At 59.4% G+C, this 15,689-nt stretch overlaps 1 protein-coding gene across 5 annotated transcripts in view; it reads right to left on the reverse strand.

Moving 5' to 3' along the window:
• The window catches only part of MYRF (myelin regulatory factor), a 34,725-nt gene extending 23,371 nt beyond the window's left edge, over positions 1 to 11,354 (reverse strand). For 4 of the 5 annotated variants that reach the window (XM_047775559.1, XM_047775556.1, XM_047775555.1 and 1 more), the window contains exon 1: positions 11,218 to 11,354. In XM_047775559.1, coding sequence (XP_047631515.1) covers positions 11,218 to 11,263 — 46 coding nt within the window. In that variant the 5' untranslated portion in view covers positions 11,264 to 11,354. Of the gene's footprint in view, positions 1 to 8,435; positions 8,491 to 11,217 lie in introns of those variants that run through there. The other variant, XM_047775558.1, reaches the window with a different exon arrangement.
• Positions 11,355 to 15,689: the final 4,335 nt, after the last annotated feature.

Consider the following 15,689-nt stretch of genomic DNA (forward strand, 5'->3'; position numbering starts at 1 on the left):
CAGGCCCCAGCACTCTACTGAGGACTTTATGGGTTTGCTTCCCAACCGCCCTGTAGACTTGGTGTTTGTTATTAACATCCTCCCCTTGGTTCAGAGAAGTCAAGTGTCTTGCCCAAGGCAACACAGCAAGACGCCAAACCCAGGAGCCGAGGCCTGATTCCACGGGGGAAGAAGGTTTGGCTGGTGGTTGCTGAGACTTCCCAGCCTTCCTGGGCTGTCCCACTTGCTGGGGGTGGCGGGTGGTCCTGAGGGAGGGCCAAGCACAGAGGAGGGGGCGGAGGGGGAGGGAGGGCGGACTGGAGCGTCACTCCCACCTTGGCCGCTGAAGCGGCAGGTTTTTGAGACTGAACTTGAAATCCACAGTGAAGGATGGGGTGATGGAGTCATGGTGTTGCTATTTATAACAGGCCAGCCCCCTCCTCCCCTCTGCCTCCCCCCTGGCCAGGAGCACTCCTAATCACCCCTAATCCTCCTGCCCACCTCCCCCGGGACGGGGGTGGGGGGGGCCTCAGACAGAGGCATCTTGGGAGACCCTAACGAGAACCAGATGTGGCTGGGGGGAGGAGAGACCCTCCGGTGCCAGGGGCCGGTCGGACGGGAGGAGGGAGGAGGGAGGCACTGGGGCAGGGTGGGGGGTGGGCCAATGGGTGGGAGAGAAGTAGGAGGTTTGGGGGGTTGCTGGGCCTCCTGAGGAACACTGTGACTCCACATCTTCTTTCCCTGGGAGCCCTTGGGGCTGGCCTGGTCTTCTCCCCACACCACCCGTCCTAAAGGGTCCAGCCACCAAGCAGGCGCCCCCAGCCTGTCCCATGAACCACCCTGGAGATCAGGACCTAACATCCCAGCAGGACAGAGTGGCGTGGGGGACTTGCAGGAGCCTAGGGACTCCCGAGCCGGGGGCAGAGCCCCCAAGAACCCGGGAGAAAGGTGGAGCCCCCTGGGCATGCTCTTGGAGGTTCCCCCTCCCCCACTGTCCCCAAAAGAACTCCTGGAACACCACGTGGATCCAGCAACACACACCTGTCTGGCAAGAAGCTAGGAGTGTCTCCTGCTGACTCTTAAGACCCTGGGAGGTGGGGAGGCTGCCAAGGTCCCACAGCCTGGAGGTGGCACCACCAAGTCACAAACCAGCATCCCTGCCCTCCCTCTCCCCAAACCCTTCCACTTCCCGTTGCTCGGGAAAACAGGGACCCTCGTCCAAGCCCTAGCTTGGTTGCCCTAGCTTCTGCCCCTCCCTGCAACCCTCCAGGGCCCAGCCCCTGCCTTGTTCCATCCTGGGACCCTTGCACATCAGGGCCTTCGCACATGCTGTTCCCTCATGCTGTTCCCATCCTCTCAACACTCTAGGTTTTGGTTGAAATCTAAGTTCCTCCGAGAGGCCATGTCTGACTCTCCCCTTCTCTTGAGCAGCAGCCTCCTAGCTTTCTCACCAGCCTCTTTAATCACTTGCCCAGCACACACCTCCAGGGGAGAGTGGATCCTCCGCCACCCACTGGCCCCGCTCACACTCCACCAGCCCCATGCCACACTCTTTATATGCCTCAGACTTAATTCTTTTTTCTTCTATTTCAGCTACACCTGTGGCAGGTGAAAGTTGGCGGGCCAGGGAGCCAGACACTGCTCCTTCCCAGGCAGGCTGGGATCAGGGCTGTGGCAAGGAAGCCCCCTCCCCTCCTCTCTCCTCCCTGGAAGGCCACCCAGCTGGGCAGAAGAGGACCTACCCACAGCCAGGGCAACACTGGGTCCTTAACCCACTGCGCCACAGCGGGAACTCCTCGTATTTGATTCTTATAACCGGAGTAGATGGTTTTCTTGTTCCCTGTTTCACAGATGAGGAAACTGAGGCTCAGAAAGGAGACACAGACACCTTGACCATAAGCTTAGAGGTGGGGGAGCTGGGCTATGAGTCCCGTCCTGCATTGCCTTCCTGTGGTATAAGCATCAAAAGAGACCATGGGCCAGCCATAGATGTTCATGGGACGAATGAGCAAGGGGGCAATGGGAGCACTGGAACCTGGCCTGCCTGGGTGTAGAGACCCCCACCCCGCCGTGCTGTGGTCAGGGTCCAGCGCTAGACAGGGCCCCTCCGAGCCCCGCCCCTGCCCTGGGAGCTGCGCACCCCAGCTGCTCCTCATTAATTAGGCTGTTTATTACCTGCTTTTAACAGGAGCCAGACACTGCTCCTTCCCAGGCAGGCTGGGATCAGGGCTGTGGCAAGGAAGCCCCCTCCCCTCCTCTCTCCTCCCTGGAAGGCCACCCAGCTGGGCAGAAGAGGACCCGAGGGGACACAAGCCAGGTGCGGGATGAGGGCGGGTGGGGGCCCAGGTGGTCTTCCATCCCGGACCTTTCCCTGCCTCCCCATTCGGGCTCATGCCCCCCCCCCCACCAGCTGTGGCCGCTGGCTGAGTCTCGGCCATTGTTCCGGAGAACGGGGGAGGGTGGGGACCCGGCACAGTGGGAGGCTTGTGCCCTGCCCACACCCTCCCCCCCACCCGTCAATGGGGCGCTTGTCAATTCATGCCCCAAACATGGCGGAAATCCCGTCGGCCACGTGGCTGCGGGCAGGGCAGGCCGGGGCCTAAGGATGCTGGCCGGGCCTAGCTGATCTGAACCTGGGGCTAACAGGGTCTGTCTCCCCACTGTCGAGTGTGCGCCCCGGGCATCTGAATCTGAGGGGCATCCTGCCTCCAGGCAATGGCTGGGCCAGGGTGGCCATGGTCAGGGGACTGCCAATGTTGGCACCCCCATAATGCCCCTGGGAACCCCTGGGGCCAAAGAGGCCTGGTTGCTAATATGGGCCTCCCCCTTCATTGCTGTGTGTCCCCCGGCAAATGACCTGACCTCTCTGTGCCTCAGCTTCCTTCTCTCTCAAGTGGAGAGAGATCCCTGCATCACGGGGCGGGCATGAGTCCCCCGTGAGATGGTGGAAAAACTCCTCACCCCTAGGAGGCCATTCCTCAGTCAGCGTTAACTGCCTCGTCTCCATCTCTCTTGGACTTCCCATCTCCTTCCTGCCCAGGCATGACCAGAGCCATGCTGTCACTCTGGCCCATGCATGGCACAGTCCAGCCTTTAGGACTTGGCTCAAGTCAGCTCCCCTCCAGTCGATAAGCCTTCTATGACTGCCTGCCTGCCCCTCTCCACCATTGCTCCAGTCACAGAGGGGCCTCAATACTGTGGTTCATCTCCCAACACATATATATATATATATATATATATATATATATATATTTTTTTTTTTTGGCCATGCACTAGGCATGTGGAAGCTCCCAGGCCAGGGATCCTACCTGCGCCACAGATGTAACCAGAGCCACGGCAGAAACACCACCAGATCCTTAACCTGCCGAGCCACCAAGGAACTCATCTCCCAATATTGAATGAACTGAGCAGTTCCCATCGTGGCTCAGTGGTTAATGAACCCAACTAGCATCCATAAGAACACAGGTCAATCCCTGTCCTTGCTCAGTGGGTTAAGGACCCGGCGTTGCCATGAGCTGTGGTGTAAGTCACAGACACGACTGATCCCACGTGCTGTGGCTCTGGTGTAGGTTGGCAGCTGTAGCTCTGGTTAGACCCCTAGCCTGGGAACCTCCATATGCCACGGGTGTGGCCCTAAAAAGACAAAAAGAAAAAAAAAATTGACTGAGCTGATCAATGTGCTCCAAACTAGTTCACACCAGGATAGGGCACAGGAGGCTTTCACCTTCCTTGGTTTGGACTTTCTATCTTTATTAATATGATCTATGATGAATATGATAACTACTTCCGGCTTCAACTTGTGACTGGAGGCTTCTCACTCAAAATGCCTTCAGGTCAAATGCTGGACTCAGCAAGCTACACTTTGCTCTCTGCATCAGATTCCTAGTTCGCTTGGGGCGGAATGACAAGGATGTGGCTCTTTCTTTTTCTTTCCTTTTTTTAGGGCCGAGCCCAAGATATATGGCGGTTCCCAGGCTAGGGGCTGAATCGGATCTATAGCTGCCGGCCTACACCACAGCCACAGCAACATGGGATCTGAGCCGCATCTGCAATTTACACCACAGCTCAAGGCAACACCGGATCCTTAACCTGCTGAGAGAGGCCAGGGATCAAACCTGCATCCTCATGGATGCTAGTCAGATTCGTTTCCACTGAACCACGACGGGAACTCCTGGATGTGGCTCTTTAGACAACTGCCATCAGGTCCTCAAACCGGATCCACAGTTGGTTTTGCTTCCTCTCAACTTCTTGCCAAAAATGCAGAAGAGCCCCACATCCTGTCTACAGAGCCCCATCTCCTCCAGGAGACCTGAAATCTTTAGCCACCTCTGCGATGTCCTCCCCTAGTGCCCACATGGCAGCCACCCTGTCCTCAGGTTGGCATAAGGCTGAACTCACAGCCCCAAGATGCTCCCATGCCTGGTCCAACAGAGCTGGCCCCAGAGGCTGCGGCAGGTTCTTAGGACATCCACATTGGTCCCTAGGCCTCTCCACTCTGCTCTGGGGACCCCCAGCCCTCTCACACAGGGACCAGGCCAGGCAGGCTTGGGGGGACTGCCCCCTATGAAGGCGGAGTAGAGACCCTGCAGCTTGGGGTAGGGGCAGGTCTCTACCAGGATTATGCAGGCCCATCTGTGTTCACACACCAGCATGGCCTGCACGCATCTGTGTGCACAAGGGCACACTCACAGACATGTATCCACTGACACGCATGTGATTGTGTACATGCAAATATACATACACACACCCCCGCACTGACACACACACGGACACACACCAGCATGCTCCACGAGGGCTCATTCATTCCTTGAGTCACACAATTATTTACTGAGCATCTACTACGTATCAGGCACAGTGCTAGACTCTGAAGATAAAGCAGTAAGTGAGCAAAACCTCCTGCCTACATGGAGTTGACATTCTGGAGGCAGAGTCAGATGACAAGAGAGACGGGTAAAATCCACAGCATTTTAGAAAGGGACCAATGCCCTGGAGATAATAAAGCAGGGAGGGGGGTGGGGTGGGGGACTAAGAGTTGCCATTAAACAAAACAGCAGGGAGGGCTTCCCTGAGCAAAGATACGAAGCAGAGCCACGGGGCTCTGAGGGAAGAGCATCCAGGAAGTGGGGAGCCTGTGCAAAGGCCCTGAGGCATGCTCACATCTCAGCGCACCTCACAGATCTGCACGTGCATGCCTACAAATGCTCTCCAACCCAATGGCGGGACCCGGGCCAACACCCCTCCCCTTCGGCTCTAGATGTAGCCAGGTCCAGTGGAGCGAACTCAGGATCCCAGACCCCCAAGTCCGCTGCCACCGACGGGCAGCCCCTTCCAAGTTAGCGAAGCAGGGGATGAGGAGTCCTGACCCCCGCAAGGCCATAGCCCCCAGGAGGAAGAACCAAGGAGGGAGAGGAGAACACAGGGGGCTAAGAAGATGAGGAGGGGCGTGAGGGAGGGTCCCCAGGCTCCTCAGGGAGACAGAGGCTGTGGTTGTACCTTAGGGGGGCTGAAGGGACCTAGGTCAGATGCAGGGAAAACTTTCCCACTGACACAGCCTGGAGGCAGGGGGAGGACAGGAAGCCCTGAGTCTCTTGTCCACAGTCCAGGCCAGGGGACCCTGGACCCAACCTCGACCCATGGTTTGCCCTTCCTTCCCTCCCACTCCAGCCTTGGCACTCTTGGGGTCTCACTGCACACATCACACAATCTTGACCATCTGAGTGATGGTTCTGAGGCCCAGAGAGGTCCAGTGGCTGGGCGGCAGTCACCCAGCACAGCCCTCAGTGGTGGGTCAGGACCCTTAGCAGCCAGGGAGGAGAGACCCCCCTCAGTGGCTCACTCCAAGCTGTCACCCCACTGTCATGGGCTGTAGGTCAGGAGACCTAGGGTTCCGGCCCAACTCTGCCCTGGGTGAGCCTGACCCATCACCTTCCTCTCCTGCCTCAGCATTGCCCTCTTGGAAGTGAGGTGACCCCACTTGCAGTTCCGCAAAGCCCCAGGACTCCCAACAGATGCAAAAACCTCCCTCCTGGGTGGGGCAGGCAGATAAAGGGCGGTCAAACCCCTTCCCCCTGCCACCTGCTAAGGCCCAAGTTCCGCATCTCTGGGTAGAGGGTGGGGCAGGCCCAGCTGGAGGCACCAGGAACCAGAAGCAGGGATCTGGACCAGGCAGGGCCCGACCTGTGATGCAGCAGGGCCCCTGGGTATAGAGTGAGCTGAACAAGGCGGGCGGGTTTCCATCATCCCCTCATCTCTGGGAATAAGTAGCCCAGAGAGGGTGAGGGGCTTTTCCAAGACACACAGCGCCAACCACAGGTCTCCACCCAAGCTTGGGGGCACCGACCTACCTGTGGACCCATAAATCTTCCAAGTGGGGAGCACAGCACCTGCTGTGATCCGGGCTGACATTTACCAAGTGGTACCACGCCCGGCACAGCACAGGCCCCCTTCACCTGATCCCCACGGAAACCCTGGAGGTAGGCACTACTATAATTGTACCCCCATTCTACAGACGGGCAAATGAAGGCACAATGAGGTGCCATGATAGGCCGGGGAGAAGGACCGTGGGTAAGAGCAGAGCTAGGGACAGACCTGCAGCCCACCCCACCATTACATTATCCACCCCTGCCCCTAGCTGGGGGGCTGCCCAACACAGGGCATCAGGGGCCGGAGACTCTGCGGGGAGGAGGGGAGCCCCCCATACACAACACTCAGGCTGTGAGGGAAACTGAGGCCCAGAGGAGCGAGCCATGAGGAAGAAGAAGGTGGAAAAAAAAAGGCCAGGCAGCCCGGGTGGGGCGGAGCCACCCCCAGTTAATAATTCAGTTAATGATTTCTTCTTCCCGTCCTTATCGGACGCCGGGCAAAGTCCAAGGGCGGCAGCCAATGGGCAGCCCCGCAGGGCAGTTACCCAGAGGCCTCTGCTGTCAGGGCCCCCCAGTCCCATAGGCCCTTGGGAGTCAGGGAGTGGGTCCCAGGTCCCCAGGAGCATCCTGTCTTTCCCCCAAACGTGCCACTTGGCTCTGCCTAAGCCCCCCAAGGGCGCTCTGCCCGGCCCCCCACCCCCGACTCAGGGGTGGCCCTGAGGCCAGCAGGCTCCCCTGTACCGAGCCAGGCCTTCCCAGCGAGGTGCCTGGGATGCGCACCCCCACACCCACCCACCTCTGGTCACATAGCCACTGTTGCTTCCCTTCCCTGCAAACAGTTCCTGCCCCCCTCCCACCCCGGGTGGCCCTGTGCTGGGTGTTGGGGGCCAGGGATGAGTCAGATCCCTCCAGCCGGACTCAGGACCTAGGGTGAGGGGCTTGGACAGGAGTCCTCCAGGGGCGCTGTGGGTGGACCCAGGAAGCACCCCGTCTCATCTCCTTGAGAGCCAGGGGTCTGGCCATCTGCCCTATCCACCTGTTATTCCCTGGGTGCAGGACAGACAGGTGGATGGCGGCACAGTGCCACCCATCACGGACCGCAGCTCAACCCCAGACTCCTGTCCAGGGTGGGCATCCTCTCCCACAAGTGCACAGGTGGTCCCCCGGGGCCTCCTCCTGCCCTCTGGAGGCAGAGCTTCTGGTCCCCATAGGAAAGGGGAGGCCACCTTCCCTCCCGCAAGGCCCCGGTGGTGGCAGAGGGGCGAGCGGAGGCCTGCGTGTTCGCTCTGGCTGACGCTGGCTAACTCCCTTCTCCAGGGGCCATAGTCTTGGGACCTGGGAAAGGGGGCCAATGCCACCCCTCCCCTGGGGCAGGGTGGCTTTCAAACCGGGATCTGGAGCTCTAGGGTCTGTGAGGCGCCCAGCCCTCCCGTGTCCAGTATGTAGGTCCTATTGGGAGGCCCTGAGTTTGTCTTTGTTTGGTGGCTAAAAAGGAATCATATTAGAAGCCCCGGCTCTGGGTCCAGCCCACCTGCCCACCCCCACGGGGAACATGAGGCCAGAGGAGAAGTGAGTCACCAGCCCAGCCACCCATCGGGTCTGGAAGGAGCGAAAGCCCAGCCTCCCACCTCCAGCCCTGGCGTGGCCCCGGAGAGGTCCCCCAACTTCAGTGGCCGTTCCAGCATGTGCTGGCAGGCCAGCTCCCCTCAGTCACTTCCTCCACACCCACCTGCTTTCTGAGGGGTGATCACTCACGCCCGTGCGCCCCTGGAGCCAGGGGGCCAGGACCCTGCCCCTTCTAAAACATCCCTCCTCCCCAGGGCTGGAGGAGGAGGCTCAGGAGAGCCGAGGGCATCATCAAGACCTTCTCTGCCGCCCACTCCTGTCTTGCAGGTGAGGAAAAGGGGCCCAGAGAGGGCGAGAGCTCTGCACAGGGTCACACAGCTCTCGCAGTGGCTGAGCCCGCACCGGTTCCTCTAAGATCCCATAGGGATCCTCTGATGCTGCCCTGCCCTGTCCCTGACTGGCACTGGGAGTCCAAGGGCCCAGCCGGTGAAGGTGATGGGAGCACACCTGCCACGGCACCCAAGTTACCTGCTGGGAGCCAGTGCATCCTGCCTGGAGGGTCCCCGCTCTGCAGGCCCTGTGCCCGCCGATCTGGGCGGCCTTAGCCTTCCTCTAGGGGATTAGCAGGCGGTCACGGGGGCCCCCGGCTGTACCAGCCTCGAGGGGGCCGCCCTGTCCCAGGCTCCCACCTGAGGCCCAAAGCGCCTTAGCCTCCAGCCCACCACCCTGGGGCGGAGTACAGCCTGGCCCACCCGCACGGGACCAGGCAGGACCCAGGACAGACGCCTGGTACGCCGGGTGGGTGGGCTGTGTCACAGGAGGGGCCTGGGAACACCCTGCCCCCTTGGGCCAAGCCCTTTCTCATCTCCAAGCCCAGAGCTGAAAGCACAGACCTTGGCCCTGTACCTGCTGCCCAGGGCAGTGACCAAGGCCAGGTGGGACCCAGGACGAGCACCCAGATGTGCCCAGCCCCACGCGACGCTCCCCACTCCCCCATCAACGCATCCACAGCACAAAAGCACTGCTGCCTGCCCCCTTGCACCGTAACACACCCATGAGCACACCCAGCAGCTCCCCATCCCAGGCACTCCCTAACACCCGCACTGCATCCCCCGCAAGCCACGGCCCACCTGATTTCCGGCCAGGCCTTCCCCTCCCAAGTGGGCCCGGAGACCCCAGCCCACAGCGCCTGCCCCCCTTCCCCCCATCTCGGGCTCCGGGAACACTTCTCAGCCCCTGGCTCCCTCCACAGACATTCTTGAGTCTCCTCTTATCTCTCTGGAGGGAGCAGCACAGCCTCCCTGCCAGGCCGGCCAGGCCAGCCGCATGGCTGAGCCGTGGCGTCAGCCCCCACCCCCCATCCACGGCCAGGAGGGAGAGTTTGGCTCAGGAGACAGGGAGCCTGGGCCAGTCAGGCCCACCCCTCTGCCCAGGGCCCAGGGTCCTGGGGGAGGAGGGGCGGGGATATCTACAGGAAGCAAGGGGGCCTGGCCCATGAGTCAGCTGGGGTGTCTGGCAGGCTCAGAGCACCCCCCAAAGAGGGCCCCCCCAAGCAAGAACGAGTGTCCCCTTCCTACCTCCCCAGGGCCCCCAGCCCCCCTGAGACTTCTCAAGGCTCCTAAAGGATCTACAGGAACTGGGGAGAACCAGAGCCCCCGGGGATGGGTGGTGAAGTGCCCAGGACTCTCAAATGGCCCGACGACCTCAGGATGGCCCACTTGATCTAGTCCAAACCCGATTTCTTGGACCTGAGTCTGCTGGGGTGTCCGGAGTCCTGCAGTGGGGAAGCCTGAGGCTTGGGGATGCCCCTACCTGGGCTGCTCAGCAAGTGGAGGTGCACAAAGGCTCCCCCCTCCCCGCCAAAGTCCAAAATAGAAATGGAGGCAAAGAAAGGCCTTTCTTGTTCCTTCAAGGGACTCCAAAGTGATCTGGGCACGGAGCTTGAAAGCTGGGCCCCAACTCCCTGCCCTGTGGCCCAGCAGCCCCAGCACAGTTCGCCCCGTGGGCCACCCGTGCCTCCCCCGGGGCAAGTCCACGCTAGGAAGATTCTGAGTCACTGAGTTCTGGGTTCTGAAGGCACAAGGGGCAGGATGTGGGCTGAGGGGCTGGAGAGAGGGTGGGAGCAGAGGCCAGGCTACCCAGGTTGGTGGAGAGGGGCACCCAAGGACCCAGAGGACCTGGCCAGATGTTCCAGTGAGAGTCTGAGAAGCTGGGAGATGTCAGCTTGCACCTCTGCCTCCCCCTCCCACACTCTGTCCCATCATCCCTCCTGAATCCAGCAGGGGGACAGCCTGGAGGAGGGGCAGAGGCCATTCAGGAAAAAGGGAGGGGAGTTAGTGAGATGTAGGAGCAAACCTCCAAAACCACTGGCCACGAGAGAGGAGAGGGTAGAAGAAAATATTGTAAAGTGTGTGTAGATCCCAGTCCTGGTGGGGGGGCAGTCCTATCATGGTCAAGGTGAGAGGATGAGGTCACTCCTGGGATGGGGGCATAGCCAGAGGAGGCATAGTTCCAGGGACAGGTGTCGGGGACACAGCCCCAAGGAGCCTCAGAGAGCTGCCAGGACGCGGTTCACAACTTTCCGAGGGGTCTCAGAGTGTGGAGGTGGCTAACGGGGTGGTGGGGGGGATGCTAACTTCAAGAAAGTTCCAGCCCAAGGAGAACATTGGACGGTGGCGGGGGGTGGTGGTAGGGAAATCCAGCCTACAGAGGAATGCTGGGGAGGGGTAGCTGCTTCAAGGGGAAGTTCAGCCTCGGGGGAGGGAGCAGCCTTGCGGAGGTGGGTGACACTCTGGAAGGGGGTCCCCGGAGGTCGCAGCTCCTGGGAGTCAAGCCCCAGGGAGGGTGCCAACGTGAAAGGCACACAGGGTGCCTGGGTGTCTAGGCGGGAGTCCCAGTCTCTGGGAGGCATGCTGGGATGCCAGGCTAAGAGCATGGAAGATCCGAGAAGGCGTGCTGCCCCCCCCCATCTGGATGGGGTCCCAGGGAAGCACAGTATAGAGTCCCCAGCATCGGGAAGTGCGCTGGGGGTAGGAAGTGTCAGAATTTAGGAGGGACTGCAGGTCCTGGAAGGAAAAGGGACACAGCTCCAAGGAAGTTGTGTGTTGGGGGACAGGGAGGGGAGAGCGCAACTTCAGCGGAGGTGGATAGGAAGCTCCAGGAGACGGAGGAGGGCCCCAACCCTGAGGACGCGTTCCGCGGGGAGAGGGGTGTCCCACCGAGGTGAAAGCACAGTCGGGGAATCCCAGCCCCGCGGGAGGTCGGCTGGGGGTTCCCAGCGCAAGAGGGTCCCGGTCCGCGGGTCCCTTACCTTCGAAGAAGCGCTGCAGCGCCTCCGTCTCGTCCACCACCTCCATGTCCGGCCTGCCCGGCGCGCACTCCGCCCCGGCCCCGCTACAGCCCGGCCCGGGGGCGCGGCATCGCCGGCGCGGCCCGCGCGACAGTCCCGGCTCGGCTCCGGCTGCGGTCCCGCCGGCCCGCCGCCGCGCTCGCCCCCCGCACGGCCCTGGCCCGGCCCCTGCCCGCCCCACGCGCCCCGCCCGCCCGCCGCGCGCAGCGCCCCCTGCCGGCACCCCCACCCCGCGCCGCAGCCCCCCGCGACGGCCAGGACGCACGCGGCTCCTCCAGGGGGCGCTCGGCGCGGGGTCCTAACCGAGTTGAGGGTCGAGACTCCGCCTGGCTTCTGTGCGGGGAGGGCAGGGCCCCTGCAGTCCTTGGCAGCCCGTTGGGCTTCTGAATCTCAGATGTTCGGGGACACCACATCCCCCTCTGCAACCTACACCACAGCTCACGGCAACGCCGGATCCTTAACCCCCTGAGCAAGGCCAGGGATGGAGCCCGCATCCTCATAGATACCCTCATAGATGGGGCTTGTTACCGCTGAGCCACAAGGGGAACTTCCTATGTGCATTTTGCAAATGAGGAGACCGGCTCAGTGAACTTTAGCACTGAGCTTCTGTACTGAGTCTGAGTTAGTCTGTCCTGTTTAACCATCCATGTTGATGGAGATGCTGTGTTGACCAGCAAGCTCACCTCTAGTCACACGTGGCTGCTGAACACTTGATATGTGGCTGGTGAGACTGGGGAACTGACTTCTCAATTTTAGTTAATCTTAATTAGTTCAAATTCAGGGCGTTCCCATCGTGGCACAGTGGAAACGAAGCCGACTAGGAACCATGAGGTTGAGGGTTCAATCCCTGGCCTCACTCAGGGGGTCAAGGATCCCCTGTTGCTGTAAGCTGTGGCGCAGGCCCCAGATGCGGTTCAGATCCCGCGCATTGCTGTGGCTGTGGTGCAGGCTGGCAGCTGTAGCTCCGATTTGACCCCTAGCCTGGGAACCTCCATATGCCACAGGTGTGGCCCTAGAAAGATAAAAAGACCAAAAAAAAAAAAAAAAATCTGAATTAGTTCAAATTCGAATAGCCACGTGTGGCTGCGATATTGGCCAGGACAGGTCTGAGGGTTTCAAAGTTATTAGGGTCAGAGGTAGCAGTCAGAGCCGGATCCTAGCTGACCTGGTAAACTGCCCTGAATCATCCAGGAGTGTCCTGAGTGAATCTACCAGTCTTGTCCCTCTGCCCCCTCTGCTGGGAGAGCCTCCCTTTTCTGCCCAACTGCCCAGACACTCTTCACTGATCTCTACAGTCCCCCCAAATCACTTTTTTTTTTTTCTTTTTTGGCCACACCACAGCATATGGAATTCCCCGGCCAGGTATTGGATCCAGGCCACAGTTTTGACCTGCACTGCAGCTAGGTGGGGATTGAACTTGTGTCCCAGCACTCTGGCAAGGCCTCCAATCCCATTGCACCGCAGCTGGAACTCTACCTCCCCCGCCTTTTATTTAGGGCTGAACCCACGGCATATGGAAGTTCCCTAGGGGTCCAGGGGTCCGGTTGGAGTTGCAGCTGCTGGCCTATGCCACAGCCACAGCAACTCAAGATCTGAGTCACATTTTCCTTTTTTTTAGGGCCACACCCATGGCATATGGAGGTTCCCAGGCTAGGGTTTGAATTAGAGTTGTAGCTGCCATCCTATACCGCAGCTCAGAGCAATGCCAGATCCTTAACCCACTGACCGAGGCCAGGGATCAAACCCACGTCCACATGGATACTAATTGGATTGTTACTGTTGAGCTATAACAGGAACTCCCCAAATCACTCTTTTTAAAATGTAAATCAGGAGTTCCCACTGTAGCACAGCGGGTTAAGGGTCTGGTGTTGTCTCTGCTGTGGTGCAGGGCTCGATCCCCAGCCTGGCACAGTGGGTTAAGGATCTGGCATTGCCACAGCTGTGGCATAGGTTGCAGCTGCAGCTTGATCCCTGGCCCCAGAACTTCTATGTGCCGTGGGTGCAGCCAAGGAAAAAAAAAAAAGTCAGATCATGCCACTCCTTTGCTGAAACCTGTGGTTTCCCTTTGCACTCAAAACAATATCTAGGGGTTTCAGTCATGGCTCAATGGTTAAGGAACCCAACTAGCATCCATGAGGACGCAGGTTCAATCCCTGGCCTCGCTCAGTGGGTTAAGGATCCGGTAGGTCACAGGCATGGCTCGGATCCCGCATTGCTGTGGCTGTGGGTTAGGCCGGCGGGTACGGCTCCAGTTCGACCCCTAGCCTGGGAACCTCCATGTGCCACAGGCGCGGCCCTAAAAAAGACAAAAAACAAAAAAGACGAAAAAACAGTATCTAAACTCCTGCTCCGGTTTCCAAGGCTTTGTATGTTCTGCCCCTGCCTGTACCGCTGACCTCAGCTCCTACTTTTCTCTCCATTGCTCACTAAGGTCATCACTCCAACATGCCAGGCCCACAGCTGCCACAGGGCCTTGGCACGTGCTCTTCCATCTGTCTACAGTGTTGGTCCCCAACGGGCTGGTTCCTTTGAAGGAGTCAGATCTTGGCTCCCTCCTCACCTCCCTAACCATCCTATTGAAAGCAACTCCCCCAACCTCGGCCTTTCTTTCTCACCACGTGGAAGAGCTGTATCTACTTTTTGTTATTCTCTTTCTCCTGGGTCAAGAATGGAAGCTCGGAGTTCCCGTCGTGGCACAGTGGTTAACGAATACGACTAGGAACTATGGGGTGGCAGGTTCGATCCCTGGCCTTGCTCAGTGGCTTAAGGATCCGGCGTTGCCATGAGCTGTGGTGTAGGTCGCAGACATGACTCAGATCCCACGTTGCTGTGGCTGTGGTGTAGGCTGGCGGCTACAGCTCCGATTCGACCCGTAGCCTGGGAACCTCCATATGCCGTGGGTGCAGCCCTAGAAAAGGCAAAAAGACCAAAAAAAAAAAAAAAAAGATTGGAAGCTCTATGAGGGTAAGGGATCTTTCTGGCTTGGTCACCACTACAGCGTTAATACCAAAAATGCTACTTGGCACAAAATAGTTGCTCATAAATATGTACTGAACGAACGGATGATGGCATCTTCAAATTGCAGAATCCTAGACCTCTGAGATCTTGGAGGCAAGAGGATTCTGGGATCACGGGCCCAGTGAACCACTCATATGGAGTGGCTCAGTTCACAGCCTCTCTGGGTCCTCAGACAGAGGAAGTCAGAGCTGGAAAAACTTATTCCACCCCACCCCTACCCCCCACCGTTTGACAGATGACAAAAATGAATCTGAGGCGCAGAGAGGCAGGAAGGATTTGCTGGCAGATCAAGATGCCAGCCTAGGGAGTTCCCTTTGTGGCTCAGGGTGTTACCAACCCGACTAGGACCCATAAGGGTTCAATCCCTGGCCTTGCTCAGTGGCTTAAGGATCCGGCGTTGCCATGAGCTGTGGTGTAGGCCGGCAGCTGTAGCTCCAACTTAACCCCTAGCCCAGGAACTTCTCTATGCTGCAGGTGCAACCCTAAAAAACTGAAAGAAAAAAAAAGTACCAGCCTGGAGTTCTCAACTCTGCCCACCTGGGCCCCCCTCAGAGGTTGGTGCGGAAGGAGCCAGGCCGCCTGGTGGGGTTGTGGGCGAGAGTCTGCAAAGCTGCACCCACCCAGGCCACCCTCCCCTTCTCCAGCGGCCAGCTATGGGGGAGGGATGGCCAGTGCCTGAGCCCCAGATGTGGCCCCGTCAGCAGGCCTGCAGTGGCCGCCGCCGAGGAGGGTCAAAGCCACGACAGTTCTGGGGCTGGGGGAGGGGGCGCCCAGGCTGGCCGGCGCCTCACAATGAGGTTTTGTCCCCCGGGGGCCGCTCTCCGAGCTGTTGCTCTTAGATATATAGAACAGGATTTTGCTGGAGGCCCCAGCTGTGGGTGCTGACCGGTGCTCCCCCCGCAGGGGCCGGCGGAGGGGGGGAGAGGGCCACAGTGAGATGCCTATTCTTTTCCAGCCCATCCACCCCAGAGGTTTTTCTTCCTCGGCAGCCCCCCCCTTAAGACAATTGTTATTCTCTGCCCTGCTCCTCCCCCACACGGGCCAGGCCTGCCTGCGGACAAAGTAGACACCCGCCTACGCCGTGTGTGATTTTTTGAAAACGGATTAATTTTAGGAGTTGCCCGGGACCAGCTGGAAAAGCAGCGTCTCTATAAGCTTCCCCCAGTGGCAGGTCTTTCTGCCCTATACCCCAGGGGCCGAAAAGGCCACTCCGATGAGCTAAGTCTTGCCTGGGTCACAGGTCCATAGGCAGGTGGGCCAGGCATATTTTGTCCCCAACACCCAATTCCTCAGGCAGGATTATGTCTCTGGGTTAGCCTCGAAGTTGGACGGGGTGGGATGGAGCCACCTGTTAATCCCGTGGGAGCTGGCCTCGCTCAGGGCCTTCTGGCCCTGCCATCTATCTCCCTGACTTT

Source organism: Phacochoerus africanus, chromosome 4 (assembly GCF_016906955.1).
Source record: "Phacochoerus africanus isolate WHEZ1 chromosome 4, ROS_Pafr_v1, whole genome shotgun sequence".
Lineage (NCBI taxonomy): Eukaryota > Metazoa > Chordata > Mammalia > Artiodactyla > Suidae > Phacochoerus > Phacochoerus africanus.